At 44.2% G+C, this 27,102-nt stretch overlaps 1 protein-coding gene and 1 pseudogene across 1 annotated transcript in view; one reads left to right on the top strand and one right to left on the bottom strand.

Moving 5' to 3' along the window:
• Positions 1–235: 235 nt before the first annotated feature.
• Positions 236–27,102, bottom strand: part of GIPC3 (GIPC PDZ domain containing family member 3) — a 140,441-nt gene continuing 113,574 nt past the window's right edge. Inside the window, exon 6 of the mRNA XM_083179060.1 lies at positions 236–378. Coding sequence (XP_083035186.1) covers positions 236–378 — 143 coding nt within the window. The remainder of the gene's footprint in view (positions 379–27,102) is intronic.
• On the top strand, positions 16,145–16,264 carry LOC146038056 (5S ribosomal RNA; annotated as a pseudogene).

Raw genomic sequence — 27,102 nt, 5'->3', positions numbered from 1 at the left:
CTGATTTTGCCTATTTTAGGAGCTATGCATAAATTAATTACATGTCAAAATATTATTGTTGAAATAACCAAGAAAAATAAAGCACTAATATATTTATTGTAATTTAGCTAAATGCATACATCTTTCAATTATCTGGCTTTAAAGGTACAGTACATGATAAAGATTATTTCTGATTGCTGAACTTTTCTTTTTTCACTACCTGGTGTAAAAGATATATATGTACAGTCAGCGGGGCTCATTTGTCTGTCTGATGAATAGCTTCCCAAACTTCTAACACAAACTCAGCAGGGAAGGCAAATTCACCCAGCACGGCGTCCAGTCCTCGGCTAAATTCCTTAGGGCTCTGCTTCTCCTTGGCTGTCTCCACAAGAGTCATAGCTAGAAAAAAAAAATGACAATCAAATCCAAGCCAATGTGTCTGTTTTTGTAGTATCTGCCACATAAATGTGCAATAACATTGCCCAGAGACTAACATTCAAATAAAATCCTCCAAGTTAATCATAAAATGGCCTTCAGAGCAGGATAAAGGGTTGGAAGTAGAAATGTATATGTAATATAGGTTTGTGGAAATGTAAGCATCTGTAGCTATAACCAGGGCCGGTGCCAAGTGACACCACTTGACAGATATTGTCAATTGCCTATGGGCGCTGGCCACTAGAAGGCGGCACTGCATACGGCATTGAATTGAACTCCGTCTCTTTAAAATCTGAGAAGCAGGGATGATGCAGCCGCCAAGTGCCCATGTGTGAGCAGTCCAGCATCCTCAAGTACTGAATTACTTCAGCAGCAGCACTACATTCAGTGAAACCCCTCACCCCCTCCATGATTGCACACAGCAGAATTGTGCTATATAACCACCACCCACCCCTTCTGGGAGTTATTTCAATTATGCAGCAAAAAAGCCATCTGTGAGCTGGGTATGCTCATAGTTGACAGTTGGGAAGGCTCTTGTGCCTGTCAAGCTACTGTGCAGTGCACAATGCTGTCCAATTCGGCAGACATCATAGGGCCAGGGCCACCATAAGTGGGAAACATAATGTGCAGCAGGGGCAGATTATCAGAAGTCTGTCTACTCTGGCAAACCCCTTTAGCAGGTCCCTCCCAGCACAAGGTCAGCTTTCTCTTTCTCTGTTCTGCAGTAGCCCCATCCACAAATATCTTCCTCTCGAAGTCCACCCTTCCTTGACCCTGCATCTGCCGGCTCCACAAAGAGGAAGGCTGAGCCTGACAATCATCCTGCCAGCTGTGGAGCCAACACAGAGGTATCCCCTCTCCCCTGCAGTATACCCCTGCCCCCTGCAGTGTCCCTCTCTCTCCCTGTCCCCTGCATTGTCTATCTCTATCTCTCTCCCTGTTGTTCATAACTAGACAGTGTGAACAATCGGAGATTAAGCGGGGCATGTTAGTGAGTGCCCAACGAATGGGACATTCCATTTCCAAATTTCAACATTCCTTGATCTATGGTGTCACAAGTGTATCATGAATAACTCATTACCATGTACCATGGACAGCGAGGTGGTACCAGACAAATGACACTAGCTGAAATCACATCTGCAATCTGATATTGCTAATTGGACAGGCAACATGGAGGACAGGCAACATGTTTTGTGGTTACAAAAAAAGAGAAAGAGAAGTGGAGTGCTGAATATTAAAAATAAATATGAATTATGGTAATTATTATCTAAAAAACGATCAATTGGATATCACAAATTATAACAATATGTATTATACCTAATATTTAAGACCATTGATCAATACACTTAAATAAATGTAATATTATAAACAATATAAAAAATAAAATGAATTCAATTAATTTCAAAGCTAAAAGTTCAAAGATAAAAATTGGACCGGGCAATATACTTATGGTAGTCTCTGACTTGTATTTAATTCTGAGTGGACCTGTCCTCCTTAGTTCTTTACTGGAGATTGAAGAAGTAGGTATCCATAAACCATGCTGGGATAATTCGCAGCTGTGTTTTTGGTGTAGCAGTCTTCCGCTTTGAGTGACAGATTCACAGACTGGTAGTAGGCCTCCCAATAATTACGATGGTGGTGGTGTCCCGAGATTTTCTTCCAGTGTAGGAGGCAAAAAGTCTCAAACAGAAGGCCAAAACTTTACAAGCCGTAGTAGGGGAGTGTTCATTTGTTTTTGCTCCAAGGTCCAATGATAATTCTCTGTAACCTGACACGTTTCGTCACCCAAAACTGGCAAATTTTTCAAAGGGATACTACTCAGTGTCTGGTCAGGCTATTTATACCTATATACAGGAAATGCAAAGTTCAACAGAAAATAATTACCCAATTGATCGATATAACTCTAAAAAGATGATTGTTTAATAGGAGGCAGATCTATTATTCATAATCATACAGTTTGTAAAACATTTTATATATCTGCAATATTCAAAATCTACATACGGCTTGTTTTATTATGTTTAAGTTTTATTTCCGGTCTTTGGAACGCACTCCGCATTCCAATTTCCGGTCCTTGGAGCGCATATGGTGTTGGCGGGTCAGTTTATTATAGGATTCTTCCTAAATAGGAAGTCACGTGTTTCGCCTGTTTTCATTTGACCTGCACGGCACTGTGGTGTTTAACCGGATATCCTTAGTCCGGGTAATGATCTCTGTTAGTTTCAAAAAGCTGACGCGCATCACATCAACTTCCGGATAGCGCGTCAGCTAGCAGGAGCCTGTAACACACCCGGCGGTTCACTTCCTAGCTATTGGAACGCAAGACGTCAGTTCCGTCTACTGGTTTCCGGGAGTGGAATTTTGAAGGAGCTTTATTCAGCTGCTTTTAAACTGAACATACAGAGAAAGAAATATATATATATATATATCGCCGGACTATACAGATAAATTCTATGTTTCATGTGAAGGTGGTAATACTTCATAAATAATAAGGGGTAAATATTCAAAAACATATTTAGTATACACATCAGAGAATATACGTTAGAAAAATTGGAAAGTATAGATATATTGACCAAATATCATTATAACAAGTATACTGATTCATTTGTATAGGAGACCCGTTTACAAAGGGATATTAATAAGACTAGGTTCCTTAAAAAGGATACATATATAGCTGAAGATTGATGAGAGTATAACAGATAATAGTTGGGAATAAAAAGTGAAAAATTAATATAAAAATGAATATAAAAAATAATAAATATAAAAATAAAAATATATAAATAAAAATAAAAAATTATAATAAAAAATATAATAAAAATAAATAAAAATGGTAAAAGTAAATAGATATAATTATTATAATGAATAATAATAAATGTAAATAATGAATATTAATAAAAATACTGAATATAAGAATATGTTATTTATCACTCTAAATTTTTCACAGGCATGTGTTAAGTTCTGAGTGATAAATAACATATTCTTATATTCAGTATTTTTATTAATATTCATTATTTACATTTATTATTATTCATTATAATAATTATATCTATTTACTTTTACGATTTTATTTATTTTTATTATATTTTTTATTATTATTTTTTATTTTTATTTATTTATTTTTATTTTTATTATTTTTTATATTCATTTTTATATTCATTTTTCACTTTTTATCCCAACTATTATCTGTTATACTCTCATCAATCTTCAGCTATAGATGTATCCTTTTTAGGAACCTAGTCTTATTAATATCCCTCTGTAAATGGGACTCCTATACAAATGAATCAGTACACTTGTTATAATGACATTTGGTCAATATATCTATACTTTCCAATTTTTCTAACGTATATATTCTCTGATGTGTATATAAATATGTTTTTAAATATTAACCCCTTATTATTTATGAAGTATTACCACCTTTACATGAAACATAGAATTTATCTGTATAGTCCGGCTATATATATATATATATATATATATATATATATATATATATATATATATATATATATATCCAGATATGGACCGGCACTCCCCACGAATAAGCAATGTAGCTGCGTGCCTTTGTCAAGAAGAGATAAACGGCAGGGTCCCACCTTCCCACAGGTAGCTGGAACAAACACGTCACTGCAGCATGAAGTAAAACGAATTGCTTTATTGACCTCGACGGGCCGTTTCGGGGTAACACCCCGTTTTCAAGAGGATCTCTTGAAAACGGGGTGTTACCCCGAAACGGCCCGTCGAGGTCAATAAAGCAATTCGTTTTACTTCATGCTGCAGTGACGTGTTTGTTCCAGCTACCTGTGGGAAGGTGGGACCCTGCCGTTTATATATATATATATATATATATTTCTCTGTATGTTCAGTTTAAAAGCAGCTGAATAAAGCTCCTTCAAAATTCCACTCCCGGAAGCCAGTAGACGGAACTGACGTCTTGCGTTCCAATATCTAGGAAGTAAACCGCCGGGTGTGTTACAGGCTCCTGCTAGCTGACGCACTATCTGGAAGTTGATGCGATGCGCGTCAGCTCTTTGAAACTAACAGAGATCATTACCCAGACTAAGGATATCCGGTTAAACACCACAGCACCGTGTGGGTCAAATGAAAACAGGCGAAACACGTGACTTCCTATTTAGGAAGAATCCTATAATAAACTGACCCGCCAACACCATATGCGCTCCAAGGACCGGAAATTGGAATGCGGAGTGCGTTCCAAAGAAATAAAACGTAAACATAATAAAACAAGCCGTATGTAGATTTTGAATATTGCAGATATATAAATTTTTTTACAAACTGTATGATTATGAATAATAGATCTGCCTCCTATTAAACAATCATCTTTTTAGAGTTATATCGATCAATTGGGTAATTATTTTCTGATGAACTTTGCATTTCCTGTATATAGGTATAAATAGCCTGACCAGACACTGAGTAGTATCCCTTTGAAAAATTTGCCAGTTTTGGGTGACGAAATGCGTCATCCACTGAGCAGTATCCCTTTGAAAAATTTGCCAGTTTTGGGTGACGAAACGCGTCAGTTTACAGAGAATTATCATTGGACCTTGGAGCACAACAAATGAACACTCCCCTACTACGGCTTGTAAAGTTTTGGCCTTCTGTTTGAGACTTTTTGCCTCCTACACTGGATGAAAAACTCGGGACACCACCACCATCTTAATTATTGGGAGGCCTACTACTAGTCTGTGAATCTGTCACTCAAAGCGGAAGACAGCAACACCAAAAACACAGTGGTGAATTATCCCAGCATGGTTTATGGATACCCACTTCTTTAATCTCCAGTAAAGAACTAAGGAGGACAGGTCCACTCAGAATTACATACAAGTGGGAGACTACCATAAGTATATTGCCCGGTCCAATTTTTGTCTTTGAACTTTTAGCTTTGAATTGAATTGAATTTATTTTATTTTTTATATTGTTTATAATATTACATTTATTTAAGTGTATTGGTCAATGGTCTTAAATATTAGGTATAATAAATATTGTTATAATTTGTGATACCCAATTGATCGTTTTTTAGATAATAATTACCATCATTCATATTTATTTGTAATATTCAGTGCTCCACTTTTCTTTCTCTTTTTTTGTCTTTACATTTTCAAGGAATTGACTACTCCTTGGTGTGAGCAGCTCGAATCACACACATCCCATCCTTGGCACCTGCTTTTTACCTATTGGTAAATACCTGCCCCCCCTTTTTATGTTTTGTGTTGAGTTGTAATTGTTTTAGCTAATTGTAGGTGTGACTGGACGCCTGCAATATACTCTGGCTAGGCCCTTTACTGTCACAGATAATGGATTCTGGTCTCATGAGACCACTACACAATGGGCAAGGATAATGCTGCCACCACCAGAATCCTCTCACGTGGCATCTGGAACCATGCATACTTGCTCAGGTCCACACACTGGCACCTGAGAACTGCAAGCTGTGGTATATGCACTGATATGCTGCTGACACACAAGGCTGGTGTTGGCTGGTTTCACCCACTGGTCACTTAACACAGACCAAGTCAGCGAAGGACTGGGCCGCCGAATAGGCTGTGGCATTTTGCACGCACTGGGCACACACATGCGCATGCACACATGCACACATGCACCGTGCATGCACGCGCTGCTTCTCCCGGCTTGCAGGAGAGTGTGGAATAGCAGCGGGTGATGCCCCCCTCTCTCCTGGACTGGCCGCTGGACCCACCGCAAGTCCAGCGTCTCTCTCTGTTCGACGATTGGGAGGCGGAGCATCCACCTTACAAAAAGAAATCGGCCCACCTGACCATCAGCCCCTCTGGCATTTGCCAGATAGCCAGTCCGGCCCTGGACCATGTCCTCTACAGTGGTAGCTGGCAGAGGGCAGAGCTTGAAGATGCTGGATTTATACCCAGGACAGATGGAGGACTGGACTGCTTTTGTAGTATTCCTGTTTATCACAAGATGAAGCAAATGTCTTGAGGCAAAAATCAGACAATGTGAGACTCTCTACAGGTAAGTATAATTATATGGCTGTAGGATATGCATTATTACACCTAAGTAAAGCTATAGCTTTAGGATATACAGGTAGTTGACATTATTAGTACTAGAAACTATATGTGAGAGAGGAGCGCGTCAATGGGATCACCTGCATGTGTCTTATTTACTGGTGTGTGAGACATCACTTGTGTGTGTCTAAGTTAGTAGTGCGCAAGAGAGGAGTGTGTCACTTGAGATCACTTGTGTGTGTCTAAGGGCCTTATTCTAGTTCACTCTTAGAGGCAAATTCCTTCTCAGATGGACAAAACCATGTGCACTGCAGGGGGCAGATGTAACAGGTGCAGATAGAATTAGATTTGGTTGAGTTATTTTGTTTCTGTGCATGGAAAATACTGACTGATTTATTTTTACACTGCAATATAGATCTCACTTTGAAGAAAAACCCCACCCAAATCTAATTCTATCTGCACATGTTATATCTGCCCCACCTGCAGTGCACATGGTTTTGTCCATTTGAGAAGGAATTTGCCTAGAGTGAACTAGAATAAGGCCCTAAGGGGCAGATGTATTAAGCCTTAACAAGAGATAAATGCAAGAGTGATAATGAGAGATAAACGTCCAGCCAATCAGCTCCTTACTCACTTTTTTCAAACACAGGCTGTAACATGGCAGTAAGCAGTTGATTGGCTGGACATTTATCTCTCTTTATCACCCTTGCATTTATCTCTTGTTAAAGCTTAATTCATCTGCCCCTAAGTAATATCCCTTTAACACCAAAAACCCTGGTCGAACCCTGGTCTTTGAACGCTGTAAGTGCAAAACGTGGGGACACATCATGGAGGGTATAGGTCAATTGCATAGTTACAGTCCAGATACAAAATTACCACAGTCCAGTAAAACAAGCATGATGGTCCACCCTCAAGCCACTGATGCCCGACGGCCGTTTCAGTGTGGTCACCGTCGTCAGGAGCATGAATGGCTATCGGTTGGATCACATATAAATAGCATGGTCAATCAGTGAAAACACAATACACCTGTAAGAATCCAGCATACACCTCACCTGCGTGTGTCTATTTTCTGGCCATGATGTGTCCCCACGTTTTGCACTTTACTTCATATAAAAACTTTTTCCCATTTGGACTGGATGTGCTGGCTTCCTTGTTTTCTCTAACTTATTCCTATGTGGCCCTGGCACCCTAACGATGATTAATCAAGTGTGCGAATTGCCTGGACTATATATATATATATATATATATATATATATATATATATATAATTACTATTGTTTGAATACAATTTTTGAGGGGGTAGATGGGGAGTGCTGTCCCCGGGTGCTGGGAGGAGGGGGTCCCTGCGGCTGCTGAGGGGAGGGGGGGTACCTGTCAGCCTGCGGTTGGAGCTCAGCGGAGGGGATGATGTGCGCCACTGCTGTACCTCTCCCCGCAGCCACAAAGTTCCTGCTGCGAATGTAAAGTCAGTGGCGGGGGTCCCTCTGGCGCATGGGAAATAGTACTAGTTCCCATGCGCTGGAGGGACCGCCGACACTGACTGTCCATTCGCCGCAGGGACCGGCTGCCGGGGGGTGGTACAGCAGTGACGCACATCAACCCCTCCGCTGAGCTTCGACCGCAGGCTGACAGGTATCCCCCCTCCCCTCAGCAGCCGCAGGGACCCCCCTCCTCCCGCAGCAGCTGGGCACATCTTCCCCAGCGCTGCACGCTGTGGACCCGCTATGGGTGCCTGCTCCCGCAGCGGGACCATTTACACCGCCATTTACACGGGTCCTGTCCGGGTTCTACCCAGGTCAGGACCTGGGTAGAGGACCCGTGTAAATGGACACGGATATAGCCCAATTACACCGCCGATGATCCGGGTCTGACCCGCAGCTGAGCCGGATTTTTCAGCGGTGTAAAAGGGGTATTACTAGTGTGTGAGAGAGGAGTACATCACTCCAGGTCACGTGCATGTGTCTTGGTCACTGGTGTATGTGTGTGTGTGTGAGAGAGGAGTGTGTCACTGGATATCACATGCACGTGTTAAGGTGCCCACACACTAGAAAGATCTGCGATCGTAAGATGTGCGCATAAATTAGCCTTGAAGTCTTTTGTCTAACTGGACAAAAGATTTTAGGCAAGCGCACACCTTTACCAAAGATTTTTCTTAAGATCCCGTGTGCATTCCTATGGATCTTTTGTTAAATCTTCTGATCTTTCGTGCAGCACGTAAGATCAGAAGATGCAGCTAAAGATCCACGGGAGCGCGCATCGGACCGATATCGGCCGATTTTCTGTAAACATCAGACGATATATCGGCCGATTTATCGGAAATCGGACAATTGGCCCAATCTAGTGTGTGGGCACCTTTTGATACTGGAGTGTGAGAGAGGAGTGTGTTATTGGAGAGCAACTGCATGTGTCTTATTTACTGGTGTGTGAGAGAGGAGTGTCACTGGAGATCAGATGCATGTGTCTAAAGCCCTGTACACACGGGGGAGATATATTGCTCAGCAATATATTGCTCAGTATCTCCTTTTCAGTAGCGACCAGATCTGGTCGCTGATGAAAGGGAACCTCTGCCGGCGGTGCCGCAGAGGTAATCAGCTGGTCGCAGGAGCAAGCTCCTGCGACCAGCGATTAGAAAGGGGCTGAAAACGGGAGCGCGCACCCAGTGATTTATCACTGGGGCACACTCCCATCACTGGCAATATGGTCGTCTGCGACCATATTTCCAGCGATTTCAGCCCCTATCACCCCTGTGTGTACACAGCTTTAGTTATTCATGTGTGAGAGAGGAGTGTGTTACTGGAGATCACCTGCATGTGTTTTAGTTACTGGTGTGTGAGAGAGGAGCGCTGCACTGGAGATCACCTGCGTGTGTCTTAGTTACTGGTGTGTGAGAGAGGAGCGCTGCACTGGAGATCACTAGCCTGTATCTTAGGGCCTTATTCTGGTCGATGCGGTCCGTTCCGAATTCTTTCGGAGGGCGCTTTTTAGCCGTCTGCGCATGCGTAGGCAGCGCTATGCGCATGTGCTACGCATGGTCTCCGTACTCGTTCTCACTAATACCGTCCAGAAATGTCCACTGAATTGAATCGGGAAATATGGGCGTTTTTGGGCGTCATTCGGACTTACACAAGGGCGTGGTTTCAAAGTGGGAAAAACTGGGCGTACACGAAGGAGTGCACTAACTCTGGTAAGCGTGCATTCGGACAGCACACCGACTGCAAACGAACCAACACGCATGAAATATGCGGTCTTCATAAGCAAGTTTCACTTTGCGGAGACCACTTGTTCTTGTGCTAGGCATACGGTTCGCCCAATTAGTACGCCCGCACCTGAAACACTGTCAGCTGAACACAATACAATACACTCCTCTACTCATTAGTCATTAATTACACTCTTTTCATTGCTTCAATTGGAAGCATTGCTGCCTAAATGGACCATAACTAAATACACAAAGAAAAAATAACCTAAAACACCACCGCATGTTTGCTATTTTACCCACATTTACACTGCAAGCAATGGTCAGAAATTGCTACCAATAATATAATTTTACATGTCACTTTTACATTCAGCAATAACACCACACATTTGGGGGTAAAAATAACATTTATTAAATTGGTGGAAAACATATGAATTTTCGTGCATGTTATTTGGCACATGCCAAAAAATAAAGGTAACACACAAATAATTTGCAAACAAAAACAAAGTGTATACATTTTTTGCCATTTCATACATAGCCACAGCAGAATCATTAGGAACACATCAGGTGGCTTCACAACAAAAGTATATGACCAACACTTCAAGAACAGCACACAGTAATGGTAGCAGAAAGAGGGCAACAGGGGAACCAACCAAAACATTCCAACCGAAGGAACCACAAATTGGTGTACCCTTTACACGGGATTGGGTTGCACACATGAGGTTGACACACACAGCAAAATGAAAGATTTGGGAAGACATAAGGGTGGAGATTAATGCGGAGGCCACTTCACTTTCGTGACCATTTGGCCCTGGTAGGGGCCTTGCCACGTGCAGCAGCTCCTCGCCCATGGCCACGTTGTGATGGTGGGTCAGGTGGAGCAGATGATGTGGAAGGGTGGGATGATGTTCCCCTTCCACCAGCAGGGAGTGCTGGTGATGGGAATGCACCAGAAACAGTTGACAATAGGGCCCTATTGGTGTTAAGTAGCTCCGCCACAAGCTCATTATGGCGGAGGAGGAGGTCATTTTGGCACAGGGCTTGATCTGCCAACACCTGCAGGCTGCCAGTTATGGCCTGCTGGGTGGCAGCCATGGCCTGCTGGGTGTCAGCGATTGTCTGCTGGCTCCCAGCTATTGCCCGCTGGGTGCTGACAATACCCTGCATGACCTCCTCGATCCTAATCAGCCGCTCTGATGCTAACTCTCCCTGCTGGTGAATGTAGCTAAGCATCTGCAACCACCTGTCCACATCCTGTGTGGCCGTTGGCTGCTGCTGCTGCACATGACTGCCACTGGTGGCAGGTGGCACTGTCTCCTCCTCCTCCTCAAGAGTATCACTCCCGCACGTTGGAGATGGTGCTGAAAGAGAAATGTACAATTACACATTCCTTGAAAATTATTACAAACTACTTATGCCATGTTAACAAATTACCTTCTAGTTCAGCTGCAAAAACTTCCACTGGGGCCTCACTGTCCATGTTTCTCACCCCCGGGACCTCCTCAATTGCTATACAGTCCACAGCCAACTCCTCCAGGGGGGTGAGCTTCAGTCGCTCTGGCATGGGGCCAGCCCCAGTGGTGTGGCTGTGTTCCCAACGTGCGGAAATTTTCTTCTTGAGGTTGGATTTGAAGTCATGCCACCTGCAACCAAAGTGTAAATATTATTACATGTCACCCCTGACGTTTGAATTCGCATGCATTGTTATCTGCTACAGATTTTTAAGTCTGCTTCATTCCACATAACTTACATTAGTTTAAAGTTTCAAATAATCACCTTGAACATACATTCACACTCACCGTATAATCATAGGCGAATCTAGGGGGTTGTCCTGGGGTGCACAGGATAGCCCATTTTGTAGCTGAGGGATGGTGCTTTCCAACGAGCCCACCCCTGTGTCTCTCGCCCCCTTGGAACCGGAGATACGGACAGGCAAAGCTGGAACATTTTCCCTATAGGATAACATGGGACCCGCTAATTCCGACCCCCACCCAGTTCAACCGCTGCCAGTTCCCCCTTCGGCATCACTGAAGCTCGAGGTTGATCTCAGTCGAACCCAAATCGCTGGGCCTTCAATCTGATACCAGGCTGGATCCATATGGGTTAATTGGTTCCAGGGATATTGAGGTTAAACCGTTTTTTTTTTTCATTTCTTAAATGTAATTTCATGACTGTTTATGTTCTTTGAGGGCAGATTTCTCTGGAACCAAACAGCCCAGTTTCACGGGACCAAAATCATTCGAAGCCATCTCAAAAGTTCTTCAATATGATACTTGTCTCATGTAAATGGGTCAGTTGGTTCCGAAGATATAGCTGGTTGGTTAAAGGGGGGTAGAGAGAGGGGAGTGGTTGTCTCTCCACCTCACACCAGAAAATGCAGGGACTAGGCTGGTGTATAAGGGGTCAGCCTGGGAATGTCCCTGCATGATCCTGGGACCATATTCCCGGGTAAATCCCTGCATTTTCTGTTGTGAAAGGGGTATTATTTAATCATGTGGTGCCGGCGCCCGGCGTGCTCCCCTGACGTCATGCACAACAACAGTGCGCACAATATTTCAAATGTCCACTCAGCTAGAGGGGACACCAGGAGGGGAGTGGGAGCGTGCTCTGAGCTGCGCTCTGCTCCTCTCCCCATAGAAGCAGCTGCACCGCTCTCCATCTTTTCCTGCAGCAGCAGCGAAGGCTCATATAAAAATTTACAGTAATTGGCACTTTTGGGGGCATTGCTTAAGGGACAAGTGGCGGTATGTAGGGGCATTACGCATAATGTGTGGCTTAATGTGTAAGGGGCATTACAGTGTGCAGCATCATGTGTAAGAAGCATTATGTGTGCAGCATCATGTGTAAGGGACATTATGTGTGCTTGCATCATGTGTAATGGGTACTATGGTGTGCGGCATCATGTGTAATGGGTACTATGGTGTGCGGCATCATGTGTAATGGGTACTATGGTGTGCGGCATCATGTGTAATGGGTACTATGGTGCCATCAAGCAAGAACCCCCTAGCAATGAGCACGTAGGTAAGCAGCACTTATGTGGCAAATATGTAATGGGCATTACAGTTTGTTATATAGTATGTAATGGGCATCATGATGTGTGGCACAATGTGTAATGGGCATTATGGTGTGTGGCCTTATGTGTAATTGGCATGTGGCTTTATGTGTAATGGGTATTACGGAGTTTGCTAAAATGTGTAATGGGCATTACTGTGTATGGTCTAAAGTGTAATACCACACCCCTTTTTGTAATGCCACGCCTCCTTCCCATAAGGTCCCGCCCCCTTTTTGCAGCGCGGCGTAGCCGCGCAAAGGTCTCCCTGCTGTTATGTCTAGGTCTGGGACCACCCATTACCATAATTCTAGATTCGCCTATGCGTATAATATATATTGAATAAGTGACATGGCAATCATGTCTGTTGCTCCTAGCAACGTGACCGCCCATTTAACAATTGCATCTACCTTCTAATACACACATTACTGGTATTGGTGAACTGTCATTTCAAACACTTGAACTTGCCTTTTTTTCACGTGCTTTGCCTCACAAACTTGTGTAGCCACCGCATTAATCTAAACAGTTATATCCTCCCAAATCCTCCATTTCATTGTGGGTGTCAACCTCGCCTGTGTCAACTCAATCAAATCCCGTGCACGGGGTACAAGAATTTGCAGTTCCTCCGGTTGGAATGCCTTGTTCTTGGTGGTTGGTTCCTCTGTTGGCCTCTTCCAGCCACGCCCTCGCCCACGGCTACCTGTTGCTGTACTTGAAGTGCTGGCCAGGCTACTCTCTTGTGAAGCCACCTGCTGTTTTCCCAATGATTCTGCTGAGGCAGAAGATGGCCCAGCTGTAGATGGCCCAGCTGCAGATGGCCCAGCAGCCTGCTCACCTCCCAATGGCTGGTCTCTGGTGAGGTGCACATTGGAGGTGATGGAGTCCAGCTGAGCTAGGAGGAGCTGATGCTCCTGTTCTCCCTCTGATTGTGAACCAGACATGTTTGCAGCACCATCTTATTTTTCTTGCACACCTTTATATACCCATTTATGTAATTGGCGTACATCAGCCCCACCCTGCGTTCTGTGCGGCAGCGTACCGCACGGCGACGTACACCGTGGTGTTTGTGCGGCGCTTACGCCACGCCCATACCAGCAGGAAATCGAATGTACAAAACCAGGCGTTCATTCCAAGTCTGAATTTGTACTCATTGGCAGATTTTGACACCAATAAACACCTACAACTTTGGGCAGACACAAATTATATATGCCAATGTTCATTTGTACTGTGCACTTGTTTGGTATGTACAACAAATGACACTAAACCATTCCATATGTTAATCCAGTCCACAACTCATGCAATAGTAATCACTGCTTGCATCCAAATCACATGTGATAGGCCTATAAATACTGCCTTGATGCTAGGTACATTTGAATCCACATCTATAGTGTGGGCCGGTATAAGGTAATTGTTTAAATGGCACCATGGCCTTATAATGGGAAAAGCTATTGCACTATTTTGTATGTTTGTGGTGTATTGGTTTCAAACCAATAAGGCTGTCTAATTTAGTACCTTGTAGAGATATGTGTTACTGTATATTGTTGCACACTATTTCACCTGGTGTTTTCTGCCATGTTTGGTGAGTATATTGGTTTCCCAACTTCTTTCACCCTATCTGTTTTGTATGTGTAGGACCCAAAAGACGTTTTTATTGAAGAACTTAGAATACTACTACTACAAGGCCTACGGGACAAAATAATAACTAAAGAGGAGTATCAATACCTTATGAGGTCCAACCCCATCACCCCTATATTTTATTTCTTGCCAAAGATTCACAAGTCTCTAGTCAATCCACCAGGACGCCCAATAGTGGCAGGGATAGATTCCCTGACCTCTAATCTCTCAGAGTATGTAGATATCTTTTTACGCAAATACGTGATGAACCTGCCGGCATTTTTAAAAGATACAACCTCAGTTTTAAATCTCTTTAGAAGTTTTACATGGAAGGATTATTTTTATTGGGCCACGATAGATGTCCAGTCGCTGTACACATGCATAGAACATGAAGTCGGAATCAAAGCATGCAAAGAATTCCTGGAGGAGGACGACACAATCACCCCTCAACATAAAACTTTTATATGTGACATCATGATGTTCATTTTAAGTCACAATTATTTTAAGTTTTTAGACCAGTTTTTTCTACAGAGATGCGGCACAGCGATGGGCACTATCTTCGCACCAAGTTTTGCTAATCTTTTTATGGGGTACTGGGAAAAACGTTTTATCTACACAGACCATGCTTTTAAGGACAATGTCAAGTTTTACAGAAGATATATTGATGACATTTTAATCGTGTGGGAAGGCGATGAAGATATGTTTTCCGAATTTTTGAAATATATCAGTAACAATCAAATGAATCTCAAATTTACCTCTAGCATTAACAAAACCCAGATCGAGTTTCTAGACCTGATACTGGTAGGTGAGGGTACCGAAGTGCACACAAAGAATTTTATCAAGCAAGTGGACACAAATAGCTATCTCCACTATAAAAGCAATCACTTACGGAAATGGAAGGAGAACATCCCGTTCTCCCAGTTCAACCGTATTAAAAGGAATTGTAACAAGGAAGAAGAATGTGCCACCCAACTTGAATTATATAAGCAAAGATTTGAAGAAAAAGAATATCCCACCGAAGTTTTGAATAATGCATTATCCAAAGTCAACACCATTCAAAGAGATGACCTACTAGAATATAACAAAAAAGAAGAGAGAAAGGAAACAGTATCTTTCATCACTACTTATAACCAACACGAGTTCAAGATTAAACAGAGCCTTAAAAGACATTGGAACGTACTCCTGATGGATCCCACCCTGAAGGACATCTTACCGCCCAACCCCCAAGTAATATTCAAGAAATCTAAAAACTTAAAAGACATCCTAGCACCAAGCCTCCTAAAAAATCCGCAAACAAACACAGGAATCAAGTGTGTAGGCTCCTACAAATGTGGGAAATGCAACATTTGTTCATCCAAACAGGAAAAAGTTCACCAACTACAACAACACTAAGGACTACACCATTAAAGATTTCATCAACTGCAATACAAGTTCAGTAATTTATCTTCTGGAATGCCCTTGTCACCTGAAATATGTAGGAAAAACCAAGAGACCCCTGAAACTGAGGATCCAGGAACATAACCGCAACATCAAGAATAAGATAGACAGCCACGCCATCTACAAACATTTTGAAAGTCACCATAACGCTAATCCTGATGGACTAACCTTTAAGGCAATCGAATGGGTCAAAATGGGACCAAGAGGTGGAGATTTGGCGACAAGATTATCCCAGAGAGAAATGTACTGGATTTTCGAGCTGGATACCATGCATCCCCAGGGTTTCAATGACAGCTATGAAATAGCACCATTCTTATAAGGTCAAAACGTATCACTACCATTTCTTACTGGCACCTCTCTTATCACAACTTTTTCTCTAAACTCTTTTAAATCTTTTTTAAATATTAAATAAAATAAAGATTTTAAAACATCTCAAAAAGTGTCATCGTATTTATCTACAGTCAAACCACACTATGTGACGCCCAATCTCGTCCGATCTTGGTAGCTAAGCAGTGTTGGGCCTGGCTAGTACCAAGAAGGGAGACCCCTTGGGAAAACCAGGTGCTGTAGTGACAAAAATGACGACCGACCTTGATGTTAATACTTACTAGCATTTCTACTTAAATTCACCACAACTTACTCTAATTTATTCTAACCTACATTAATTTATTATAACTTATTCTAACTTATTCTATATTATAGCTATATAACACATGTATATATGCACATGTAAATTAAATATTATTGTATAGTCCTCACCCTTCTAAATATCACCTTCCTTTTCTTTTTCAATACACCTCTTAATTGAAATGAACACGGAGAAATCCCGTTATTCATTTATATAAGCACTCAGCACTACATCCTCTTCACTGCATCAGAATACAAGTATGCAGCACCATATCTAAATTATCCATCTGAATGTAAGAAATCAGAGTATCCCCAATTTTTTACTGTTCCACAAGCGCTAATATGTGCAGCACCACTAGAATTTAGAATATATTATATATATCTACGACCCCCCTTTTTTTACTTTCATGTATTGTGTATCTCTAATAAATTGCCTCCACAAAGATGTCCGCCGCATTATAATCCATATTAGAGTATAGAAGCACGTTAGCACTTTATTCCCAATACAAACCTCTGAACATCCCTTATTAAGTTTGCTCTGTAAGCGCAAAATGCACAGTTACGAAAGCATGTTTCATATATTTACGATCTCCCCCTTCTCTACTTCTATGTATCACGAAATCTAACAAGATGCCTCCACTAAGATGGCCGCCGTACAAAAATCCACATCCCTAACATGATACCAGAATCCACTGGAAAATGGCCGCCGGCACCCAGGGAAACAGACACTACTCATTGAGAACTTGCCTGAGACTCCGTCTGGATGATTAACGCTCGGCGCATGCGCAGTACGCAAAGAAGGTCAAAACCAGCTTCATACAAACCTGGACATGCGCAGTACACGCGCCTGGATGCCGGAAACGTGGCGGAAGTGCCGCGAATCACTGTTTATATGCAATTTGGACTTGATTAGATGTATATGTATATTTTCTGTTTATTCTTAACACAGCGATTGTCTAAGTATATGTGGCCACTAATATTGACAGCATATTGATAAGGAAATTAACTGTTTAATAGCCATTTAGCCCTATACACCCAATTAATCACAGGAAGTGATGTCATATAGCTATGAGACAGACATATAGGTATAAATACCGGTCTGGTCTCAGTTGCCTGTTACCCCTTGATGAAGTCTCATCGACGAAACGCGTTGGGCAACCTCTGATCTCCATCCTTTTTAAGTTAAGCAAATCTCCTTTATATCTTTATACGCTTTTATTAGATTTTAGGAAGATTACAAAATTGTGTTTTATTTACCTCCCCCATATTTTCCTAGAAAGTTTTTTACCCTTGTATTCTAAAAATTGTCCTTCCTTTTACACGTACCATTTTTTGTCTTATATTGTCATCTTAATAAATATTTTAATATTATATACCCAGCCCAGTAATTAGTCGCCGCAATCTTTATCCATTTTTTCATACCTTCTAAGTGCTATACCGACACTATTTTTTAAAGAATTGGCTGACACCCTCTACACTATAAGGGAAGACTGCTGTGGCTACTTTATATATTGTTTTCTAGACGAGCACAAGTGGCGCCGCTCATCCAAAATACATAGGCCCTTATTCTGGTTGGTGCGGTCAGAGCCGCACACGGGGCTCCGACCGCACAAACCAAGGGCCGCCCACCCGACGGATCGCCACGGCCGTCCGTACACGGACGGCTGGCGATCCGCACAAAAATGGTGGAGGCTACGCCTCCACCATGGTGGGAGCTGCCCCCTGCCTTCGATGGTCGACGACCATCGAAGGCAGGCCCGCACGCCGCGGCAGCTCCCGCAAGCTCAGACCACACGGACAATCGTCCGTGTGGGAGCTTGAAAGGGGGCTGAAAGCTGACATCCGGCGACGTCAGCTTTCCGCCCCCATGTCATGGTAATGAGGGCGTCATGCCCTCATTACCATGCATACGCCCCGCGTTTGCATGGGAACGCCCATGAAACGCGGGGCGTACACATAGGGTAATGAGGGGCTGAAGCCCCTCACGCCCCTATACGCCCCCTTTGCGGCGGACGAAATCCGTCTGCGGCGAAGGGGGCTGCACATGCGCAGAATGACCTCTGCGCATGTGCAGAACAAAAACATCGGCGGTACGGCCGCACGCGGGCCGTACCGAGCCGAGTAGAATAAGGGCCATAGACATATATATATATATAAATATCTATCTATATATATATATATATATATATATACATATAAACTTGGATTTATGTATCACTATGTTAAATGTATTCATGAATAGCAATAGTAATTTTGTACCCCCTTTAACATGCCCACAGATTACCCTAGCCAAGTAGATGAGGGAGTCTTTGGGGCCCTCCTTCGAATGAGGAAGCACCTGCAGCTCTTGGCGGCCGACCTCCAGGAGCTAACAGACCTGCTCCTTTCATTTTTATTTTTTTTTATTTTCCCATTTTCATAATAAATTGTTGTATAAATAAATTGTTGGTGACAGTTAGAAGTTGTCTGTGTGTTTTTTTTACATTAAACAGTATATGTGTAAATTGTTTACAATATTTTTCACTTGCAAAAGGTAAATACTGTATATAGATGTATGTTATTGTAGTGTGCACATCCTTGCAATACGCAAATGTACTATAATTGTAGACCAAATAACATTATCCAAACAACAAAATACATACACACACACACACACACACACACTGTGTTTATAACTGTTGGTAAGTTTGCTTTAGTATGTGTTAGTAATAATTAGCACATTGTAGAATATTGCATTTGACGTGCAATTATTTTAAAATATGCATACATAAAGCATAGGTAAAGGGGCAACAATGAATGAATAGCACTTCACATGATGTAAGGGTTAATGTAAAGTGGTAGTAATATGTTTAAGTATCAATTAGGATTTAATTTATTACAATTACAAACAAACCCTTTTTTAGGAGGTTGCCTAATTGCATAAGTGTGTCATGTGGCAGATGTATGAGTTCAGATAATAGTCGTGAGTTTTGCGGAAATTCACTGCATCGGTGCGTACGGCCAGCTTCCCGTCCGTTCTGACGCTGTAAGACCGTGCAGATTCGTTGTGTGGCCACCGCACATGCACGGTTTGGATGTTGTCCGAAAACACACCCTCTTCTTAGAGAGTAAGTCCGTCCGAATGCGGTGGACCTGTGGGCGTTTGTTCTTACAATGTTCACACAGCGTGGCGTTCGGTCAGCTCCGAAAGAATTCGGAACGGACCGCACCAACCAGAATAACCTCCTTAGTTACTGGTGTGTGAGAGAAGAGTGTGTCAGAGAGAAGACCCTTTCTCACTCAGGATGCTACTAAGACTCTTATTCACTCACTGGTCTTCAGGAGTGGACTGTTGTAATCTCCCCCTGTCTGGCATCCCTGACAAATGCCTCTCTCCACTCTAGTCTATCCTCAATGCTGCAGCTTGGCTCATCTGCCCCACCAAAAAGCACTATTTCCCATACCCTGTTCTTCAATCCTTCATTGGCTTCCCTTTCAGAATCCAAGCTTCTCACACTCACTTGCAAACCATTAACTACTCCTATCCCAGTTACAGCTCTGACCTTATCTCATGTATCTTTTATCTCCTACTTTTCCACTATTCACTGCCACCTCTACTGCCAACTGAGTACTTTCAAAGCCTCATACCTCCAAAAAAAATGTATATGCTACTCTGGTATTCTCTATCTCTTCCTATCAGACTCTCCACCTCTCTACAAAACTTCAAATGGGCTCTCAAGACCAACTTCTCCACCACACACAGCTAAATCTCATCCTAATCTTCTGTTCCATGCTCACTGCCTACCCCATCGGTATCACCCCTGTATGTCTGTCGTTCCCCTTTAGAATATAAGCTCTCACGAGCAGAGCTCTCTTCCATCATGTACTTTCATCAAATTTTGTGGTTTTCTGCCAAAGTTACCCTATTACAGTGTCAGTTAGGGCAGGGCCTGCACCACCACTAGGCAGCTTTAGGCATTTGCCTGGGGCGCCAGACACTGGAGGGTGGCACTCGGGAGCAGGTCTTCCCGTGAAGCCAGGTGAGAGGCAGCCACATCCCCCCCCCCGCCATACAGTGGGTGAGCGGTGGGGCTGTTCTAAAATCCCCCCACACCCCATAGAGTGACTCGGCAGCCGCAACACCCCCCCCCCCCACCATAGAGCGACTCAGTTTCTAAACTCTCCCCCCTGTGGAGCGGCGCATCAACCCAACCCCCACAGACTTGGCGGCCACATCACCTCCCCCTGAACTCGGTGACGGTGGCTGCATCACACACACCCCCCTCCCTGCTGAGGATGAGATCGGCAGGTGAGCGGCGGTTCCCCCCTGCCTACAGCGCTGCGGTACCTCGCACCGGCCCTGAGTCAGGGTGATCATTTTATGGCCGTGGGACACTATATAATAAGTGTCACAACCAGCTGTGAAATGACACGCTGGTTGTTTGAGGCCAGTGCTGGCTGCCAAAATATGGGAGACCACTGCCTGCACCACCACTAGGCAGCTTTAGGCATTTGCCTGGGGCGCCAGACACTGGAGGGTGGCACTCGGGAGCAGGTCTTCCCGTGAAGCCAGGTGAGAGGCAGCCACATCCCCCCCCCGCCATACAGTGGGTGAGCGGTGGGGCTGTTCTAAAATCCCCCCACACCCCATAGAGTGACTCGGCAGCCGCAACACCCCCCCCCCCCCACCATAGAGCGACTCAGTTTCTAAACTCTCCCCCCTGTGGAGCGGCGCATCACCCCAACCCCCACAGACTTGGCGGCCACATCACCCCCCCCTGAACTCGGTGACGGTGGCTGCATCACACACACCCCCCTCCCTGCTGAGGATGAGATCGGCAGGTGAGCGGCGGTTCCCCCCTGCCTACAGCGCTGCGGTACCTCGCACCGGCCCTGAGTCAGGGTGATCATTTTATGGCCGTGGGACACTATATAATAAGTGTCACAACCAGCTGTGAAATGACACGCTGGTTGTTTGAGGCCAGTGCTGGCTGCCAAAATATGGGAGACCACTGCTAGTTTTGTCCCCTTTATTTTGGGAACCAGGACCAAGCCAATGCTCACCAATCAGGACAAGTTTTGCTTTCCTGCTCTGCAGGGACAAGACCCCTTGCCCCCAGTCTGTCCTCCAGATACCAGATAAGGGCCTTAATTCTCACTGCCTCAGTATAAAAAGAGTCTATAGGCAGCATTGGCTGTGTAATTTAAGCTGTTATATCTGAGTGGGGCAACACACTTTTATCCCGCTAGAATGACGCGTGTCTTCACGCTGGTCAAAAGTGACTTAAAAGTCCTGATCAAAAGTCTTTTGATAACGTCACATACACTAACACAATTTGGCTTAGACATGGACAAGTATACATTAAACATTGCACATTTTATTCTTGGTAGCGCAAGTGCAGAACACCTTTAATAGAACATTGACAATGATGACATTTATTTAGTCTTCTATGTCAGAAGCATTTGGAGAAATTTATTGTAGCTATAGCGAGTTTGTCATCCGATGACTTTGGAACCGTGTTTCTATTAATAGGGTAGGGTATGGCACTTCCCATAAATATCAATAACTTAATGGGGTCATCAAGTAGTATACCTCCCCGGGGTCACCATCCCTTTGCCACAGGACTCCCTTTCTTCTCAGGTACCGGTTTTTCAGAAGTACATAACTTCAATTGGTCACAGGTACAGTGCTGAGTCGACCATCATTTCATTCAATCTGGTAGTTGTACAGATCATTAGATGGGACCCTCACAATGGTGTATGGAACAGTCTCCCATGTGGTGTCGAGTTTACTTGTTCAATGGTTCTGCTTTTTCCACACCCTGTTTCCTGCAGAGGCACCGGCCATATGTCAGCAGTGGTTTTGGGCCGAGTCTCTGAATGTCTCTCTGCCATCTCACTTTGGATGTCTTCTCGCCAACTCAAACTCAATATTTCCAAAACTGAATTACTTATATTCCCGCCAACTAAGAACAGTTACCATCCTGATATCTCCATCACTGTTGACAACTCGACAATCTACCCTACCCAACAAGCTCGTTGCTTAGGGGTCACCCTCGACTCTGACCTGTCCTTTGTTCCCCACATTCAATCTGTCTCCAAATCATGTTACATGCATCTAAAAAACATATCCAAAATACGACCGTATCTCACACAAGACACTACTAAATCTCTTATCCATGCACTCATTATATCCCGCATTGATTATTGCAATAGTCTCCTAACTGGACTTCCCAAGAACAGACTCTCACCACTGCAATCCATTTTAAATGCTGCTGCTAGGCTGATCTTCCTTGCAAGACGCTCATCGTCTGCTGATCCGCTCTGCCAGTCCCTCCATTGGTTGCCTGTATATTACCGTATTCAATATAAAACACTTCTACTTGCATATAAAGCTATTAACCATACTGCACCAGCATATATCTCTGCACTTATCACACAATATCTCCCATCTCGACCACTCCGCTCTGCACAAGATTTGCGTCTCTCATCTGAGCGGATCACTAGCTCCCATTCACTATTACAGGACTTTCATCGGGCTGCTCCCATCCTATGGAATGCCCTTCCATGCACAATCAGACTCTCCGCTAGCCTCCAAACTTTCAAGCGTTCCCTGAAAACTCACCTCTTCAGGCAAGCCTATCATATTTAAGTTCTACACGCATAACCCTCTGAGGCACTTATGTATTATATAGCTTCCCTTCTGGACTTGTAACTTGTTGGGACTGCTATGCTATTACTGGTGCCTGTCCTTGTGTTTCCCTCCTATATCCCTATAGATTGTAAGCTTGCAGCAGGGCCCTCCTACCTCCATGTCTGTCTGTTGTTACCCAGTTTGTTTTATCACTGTTTACTATTGTAAAGCGCAACGGAATCTGCTGCGCTATATAAGAAACTGCAAATAAATAAATAAATAAATAAATAATTGTAGTTCCTCTCATGACTTCCAACCGCTTTGCTACCATGGCGGTCTCGATGCGATGCTGGTGTTCTTGTACCCAGTCATTTTGCAGTGTGCTAGGCTCTTCCAGGTATTTGGGGAGTTTGCCTTGTCTCACAAACATCAGGTAGAAGGGTGTGAAGCCTGTCAAACAGTGTTCTGTATTGTTATACAGGTACATATCATTAGTTCGACATGGGTTATTTACTGTTTTTTGAGCCAAAATGTGCTGACAGGCGGTATTTCATGCCCTACCATCCACTAGGGCGTGGTGGGAGAATAAAATTGTGTGCCAAGTATAGCGAGGCACCATGCCCTAAGCATGGAGAGCACAGCGAGCCATACGAGGGGATGCAGGGCAATGTTTCGGTGTCCAAGTGGACACAACATGTGCCGACAAGTGATATTTCATGCCCTACCATCCACTAGTGCATGCTGGGAGAATAAAATAGTGAGCCAAGTGTAGCAAGAAAGCATGGCAAGCGCAGCGAGCCATGTGAGGGGACGCGGTGCAACGTTTCGGTGTCCATGTTGACACGACATGTGCCGACAGGCGTTATTACATGCCCTACCATCCACCAGGGCATTGTGGGAGAATAAAATAGTGTGCCAAGCTTAGCGAGGCACCGTGCCCGAAGCATGGTGAGCGCAGCGAGCCATGCGAGAGGATGCGGTTCTACGTTTTAGTGTTTATGTTGGCTGTTTTGACATTCCAGTTTAAAAAAAAACATGTTGACTTTTTCAATGTTGACCTTACCCATGTCGACCTAATGACCCTGTTGACCTAAAGTCATGTCGACCTTCCTGCATGTCTACCTTAACTCATGTTGACCTAATTGCATGTCGACCTAATGCTTGTCGACCATAATGCTGGTGATCTAATGACCCATACCCACCTGTACATGCATCATAACTAGGGTACCCATAGGGTCAGACAAAGTGCTTCTGGAAGAGTTCGGCTGTTATCTTTGTAGCTGGGACCACCACTTGGAACCGACTCTAATGGTACATGATCGTCAAAGTGTACTGGAACCTAGTGGAACTTGGCTCAAGCTTGATGTGGTCTAACACCACAAATTCAGCTGGCAGGCTGCTTGGAATCAGATGAAGGGGATCTTTCTGGGAGGACTCAGCTGGGCGTTTCAATTTGCAACTCACGCAATCGCGACACCACCTTTCCACATCAGCCCGCATCCCAATCCAGAAGTACCGTCTTCTTAGCGTTGCTTCTGTTTTTTGTGTTCCAAAGTGGCCAGATTGATTAAGATATGTGGCTTAGGCGGTCAATAGTTTGACTAACTCTGAGTCTGCATGGGCTCTCTGTTCCTTGGTCAGCTGGCCTTCCCGATAAAGAAGGTCTTTGAGGCCCTTGATCACAGATCCTCTTTCTGTATTATCTCCCAATCAATTCCTAGATCATCTCGAGGACTTGGTTCACTAGAGGAGTCCTTGGCAACAGCTACAGGGTCAGAGGTGACGATAGGCTTTCACCTTCTAGGGGCTTTGAACACCGGGGTCTCCACATCTTTATCCCAGTCCCGTTCTTCCTCTTCAGTGTACACCGTGAGCAGGTGGGACAGGGCAACCGCATTGCTATTGGACTTCCCACTGCGATAGGCCACAGTGTAGCGAAAGTTGGCTAGACATGACAGTCATCTCTGCTCAGTCACACCCAGCCAGGCCATGGCAAGGTGGGCCAAAGGGTTATTGTTTGTGATGATAACAAAAGGGGTAGCAACCAAGTAGTTCTTGAACTTCTCCATCATGTCCCAAATCAGGGCAAGCAGCTCCAGCTTGAACAAACTATTATTTTCATTATTCTGTTCTGTCTTCCTGAGGACCCGACTGGTGTAGGCTATCATACTTTCTCTGCCATCCTGCACTTGTGATAGCACAGCTTCCAGGCCATGGTGACTGGTGTCTGTGTAAACCTGGAAGGGCTTTTCATAGTCAGGATAGGCTAGGAGGGGTTCCGCAACCAAGGACTGCTTGAGCTGCTCTAATGACCTTTGGTGTTCTTCTGCTCACATGACTACTGCTGTACTTTGCCTCTCTTGACATGATTTGCCAGGCGCTGCACTCCATCAGCACTGACAAAATGCCCAAGGTAATGCACCTTTGGCTTCAGCAACTGGCATTTAGATGACTTCAGTTTCAGGCCACACTGAGTCAGCTCAGTAAAAGCTTTGTCCAAGCGTTTCAGATGATCCTCATACATCTTGGAAAAGATGATTACATCATGAGATACAATAAGACCATCTAAAAGTTTCTGTGACCTGGGCAGTGTTCCATGACCCTTTGGATGGTGGCTGGCGTGTTGCAGAGTCCAAAAGGCATCCGGTCAAATTCAAATAGGCCCGGGGCAGGGGGTATGCATGCATGTGGGTAACTGCATTCAGTTATTGGTAATCGACACAAAAACGGAGGCTCCCACCATTTTTCTTTATGGTGACATTCCTTGATCACACTTGCATCTTAATCACTCTTGCATCTCGCTGATCATGTTTCTCATGGGTTGATATATGGCAGGTTGAAGTGGCCTGTGTCGCTCTTTAATTGGTGAGTTCACCCCAGTGGGAATATAGTGCTGTACCCCTTCTGCCCTACCAAAGTTGGCTGGATATTGACTAAAGGCCTCAGCATTCCTGCACAGTATTTGGATGACCCGCTCACATTGCGATTGAAATATCCGAGTCTCCAATCTGGATTTCTTCCACCATGTCTTTGTGGTGATTAGGCTGGACTGAACGACCGCTGCTTTTTGTTGACCCTACCTGAGCACATCTTCGAAGTCCACAACCACAATCTTGGTCAGATCAGATAACTGTGTGGGCTCATACAGCGGGTTCTGCATGTCACTTTTGCCAGTGTTCTGGCCACTGCAAATGGCTGCTGTCCAACTGTGTAAAAGGCTTCAATGATGGCCTCGTAATCTCACCCACATGTGCATATCCTGGCTTTGCACCATAAGACATGTTCCACATTAGGCCGAAGTATGACTTGTCTGGTTGGCGATAAGTGACTCTTGCCTTCCCCACCTCTTCTCTTGGGTTTGTGACCCTTTTGTGTCCTTCTAGCAGAGGTACAGTCTGTTGGATGGTCCCGCGTTCTCTCTGGGCTGCAGACTGCATCTCAATCCTGAGAGCCTCCAGTAGTTTGTCTGGACAGTTTTAGAGGACATTCTCCCTAGGATGATGCGTGGCAAATGTTGGTTGCTTATTGTCATGATCAGGCAACCCTGATGGTCTAGTTTTGCCAGGCCAATTGTTAAATCAGCTTCCCAGTAGCCATGGAACTTAATCGGCTCTGCATTGCTGGCCAATAGGCTCAACCACGTAGTGGATGGGGTTACGATTTCTCCTTCACTCCAATGTTTTCGGAACTCATTGAGTTGGATCATTGTCACCTGAGATCCAGTGTTCAAAAGAGCTGCCATTTCCACTCTGTTAACTCTGTGGTCACCGCTCCTGTGTTGATGGACCTATTGCCATGGTCCCTTCAGAGGGTTGGTCCCTCACCTTCTTATTGGGTCATTTAAAGACTTGCCTGTACACTCGCGCTCAATATGTCCACTCAGCTTGCAAGATGGGTCTTCCTTGAGCATCAGACTGGTAAGTGGGGCATCATCCTGACCACTGTGGAAGATCCCGCTGTTGTCTACTCCTTCCCGAGTCGTAGTGCCATCCCCCATGTTTAGCCTCCGCCTATTCTCAGCACATATCCCGCAGCTCCGTCATCATCTCCATCATGGCATTGGTAAGAGCTCTGATCGGATCCTGACTGGTTTGAACCTGCTGCGTGGCAGCTCCCCTAGGTTTCTGTATTCAGGTATTAGGCATAATTGAGTCTCGTTGTACTCTTCCTC

This window comes from Crinia signifera, chromosome 1 (genome assembly GCF_055691185.1).
Source record: "Crinia signifera chromosome 1, ASM5569118v1, whole genome shotgun sequence".
NCBI classification, from domain to species: domain Eukaryota; kingdom Metazoa; phylum Chordata; class Amphibia; order Anura; family Myobatrachidae; genus Crinia; species Crinia signifera.
This window is presented reverse-complemented; position numbering and strand designations above follow the sequence as displayed.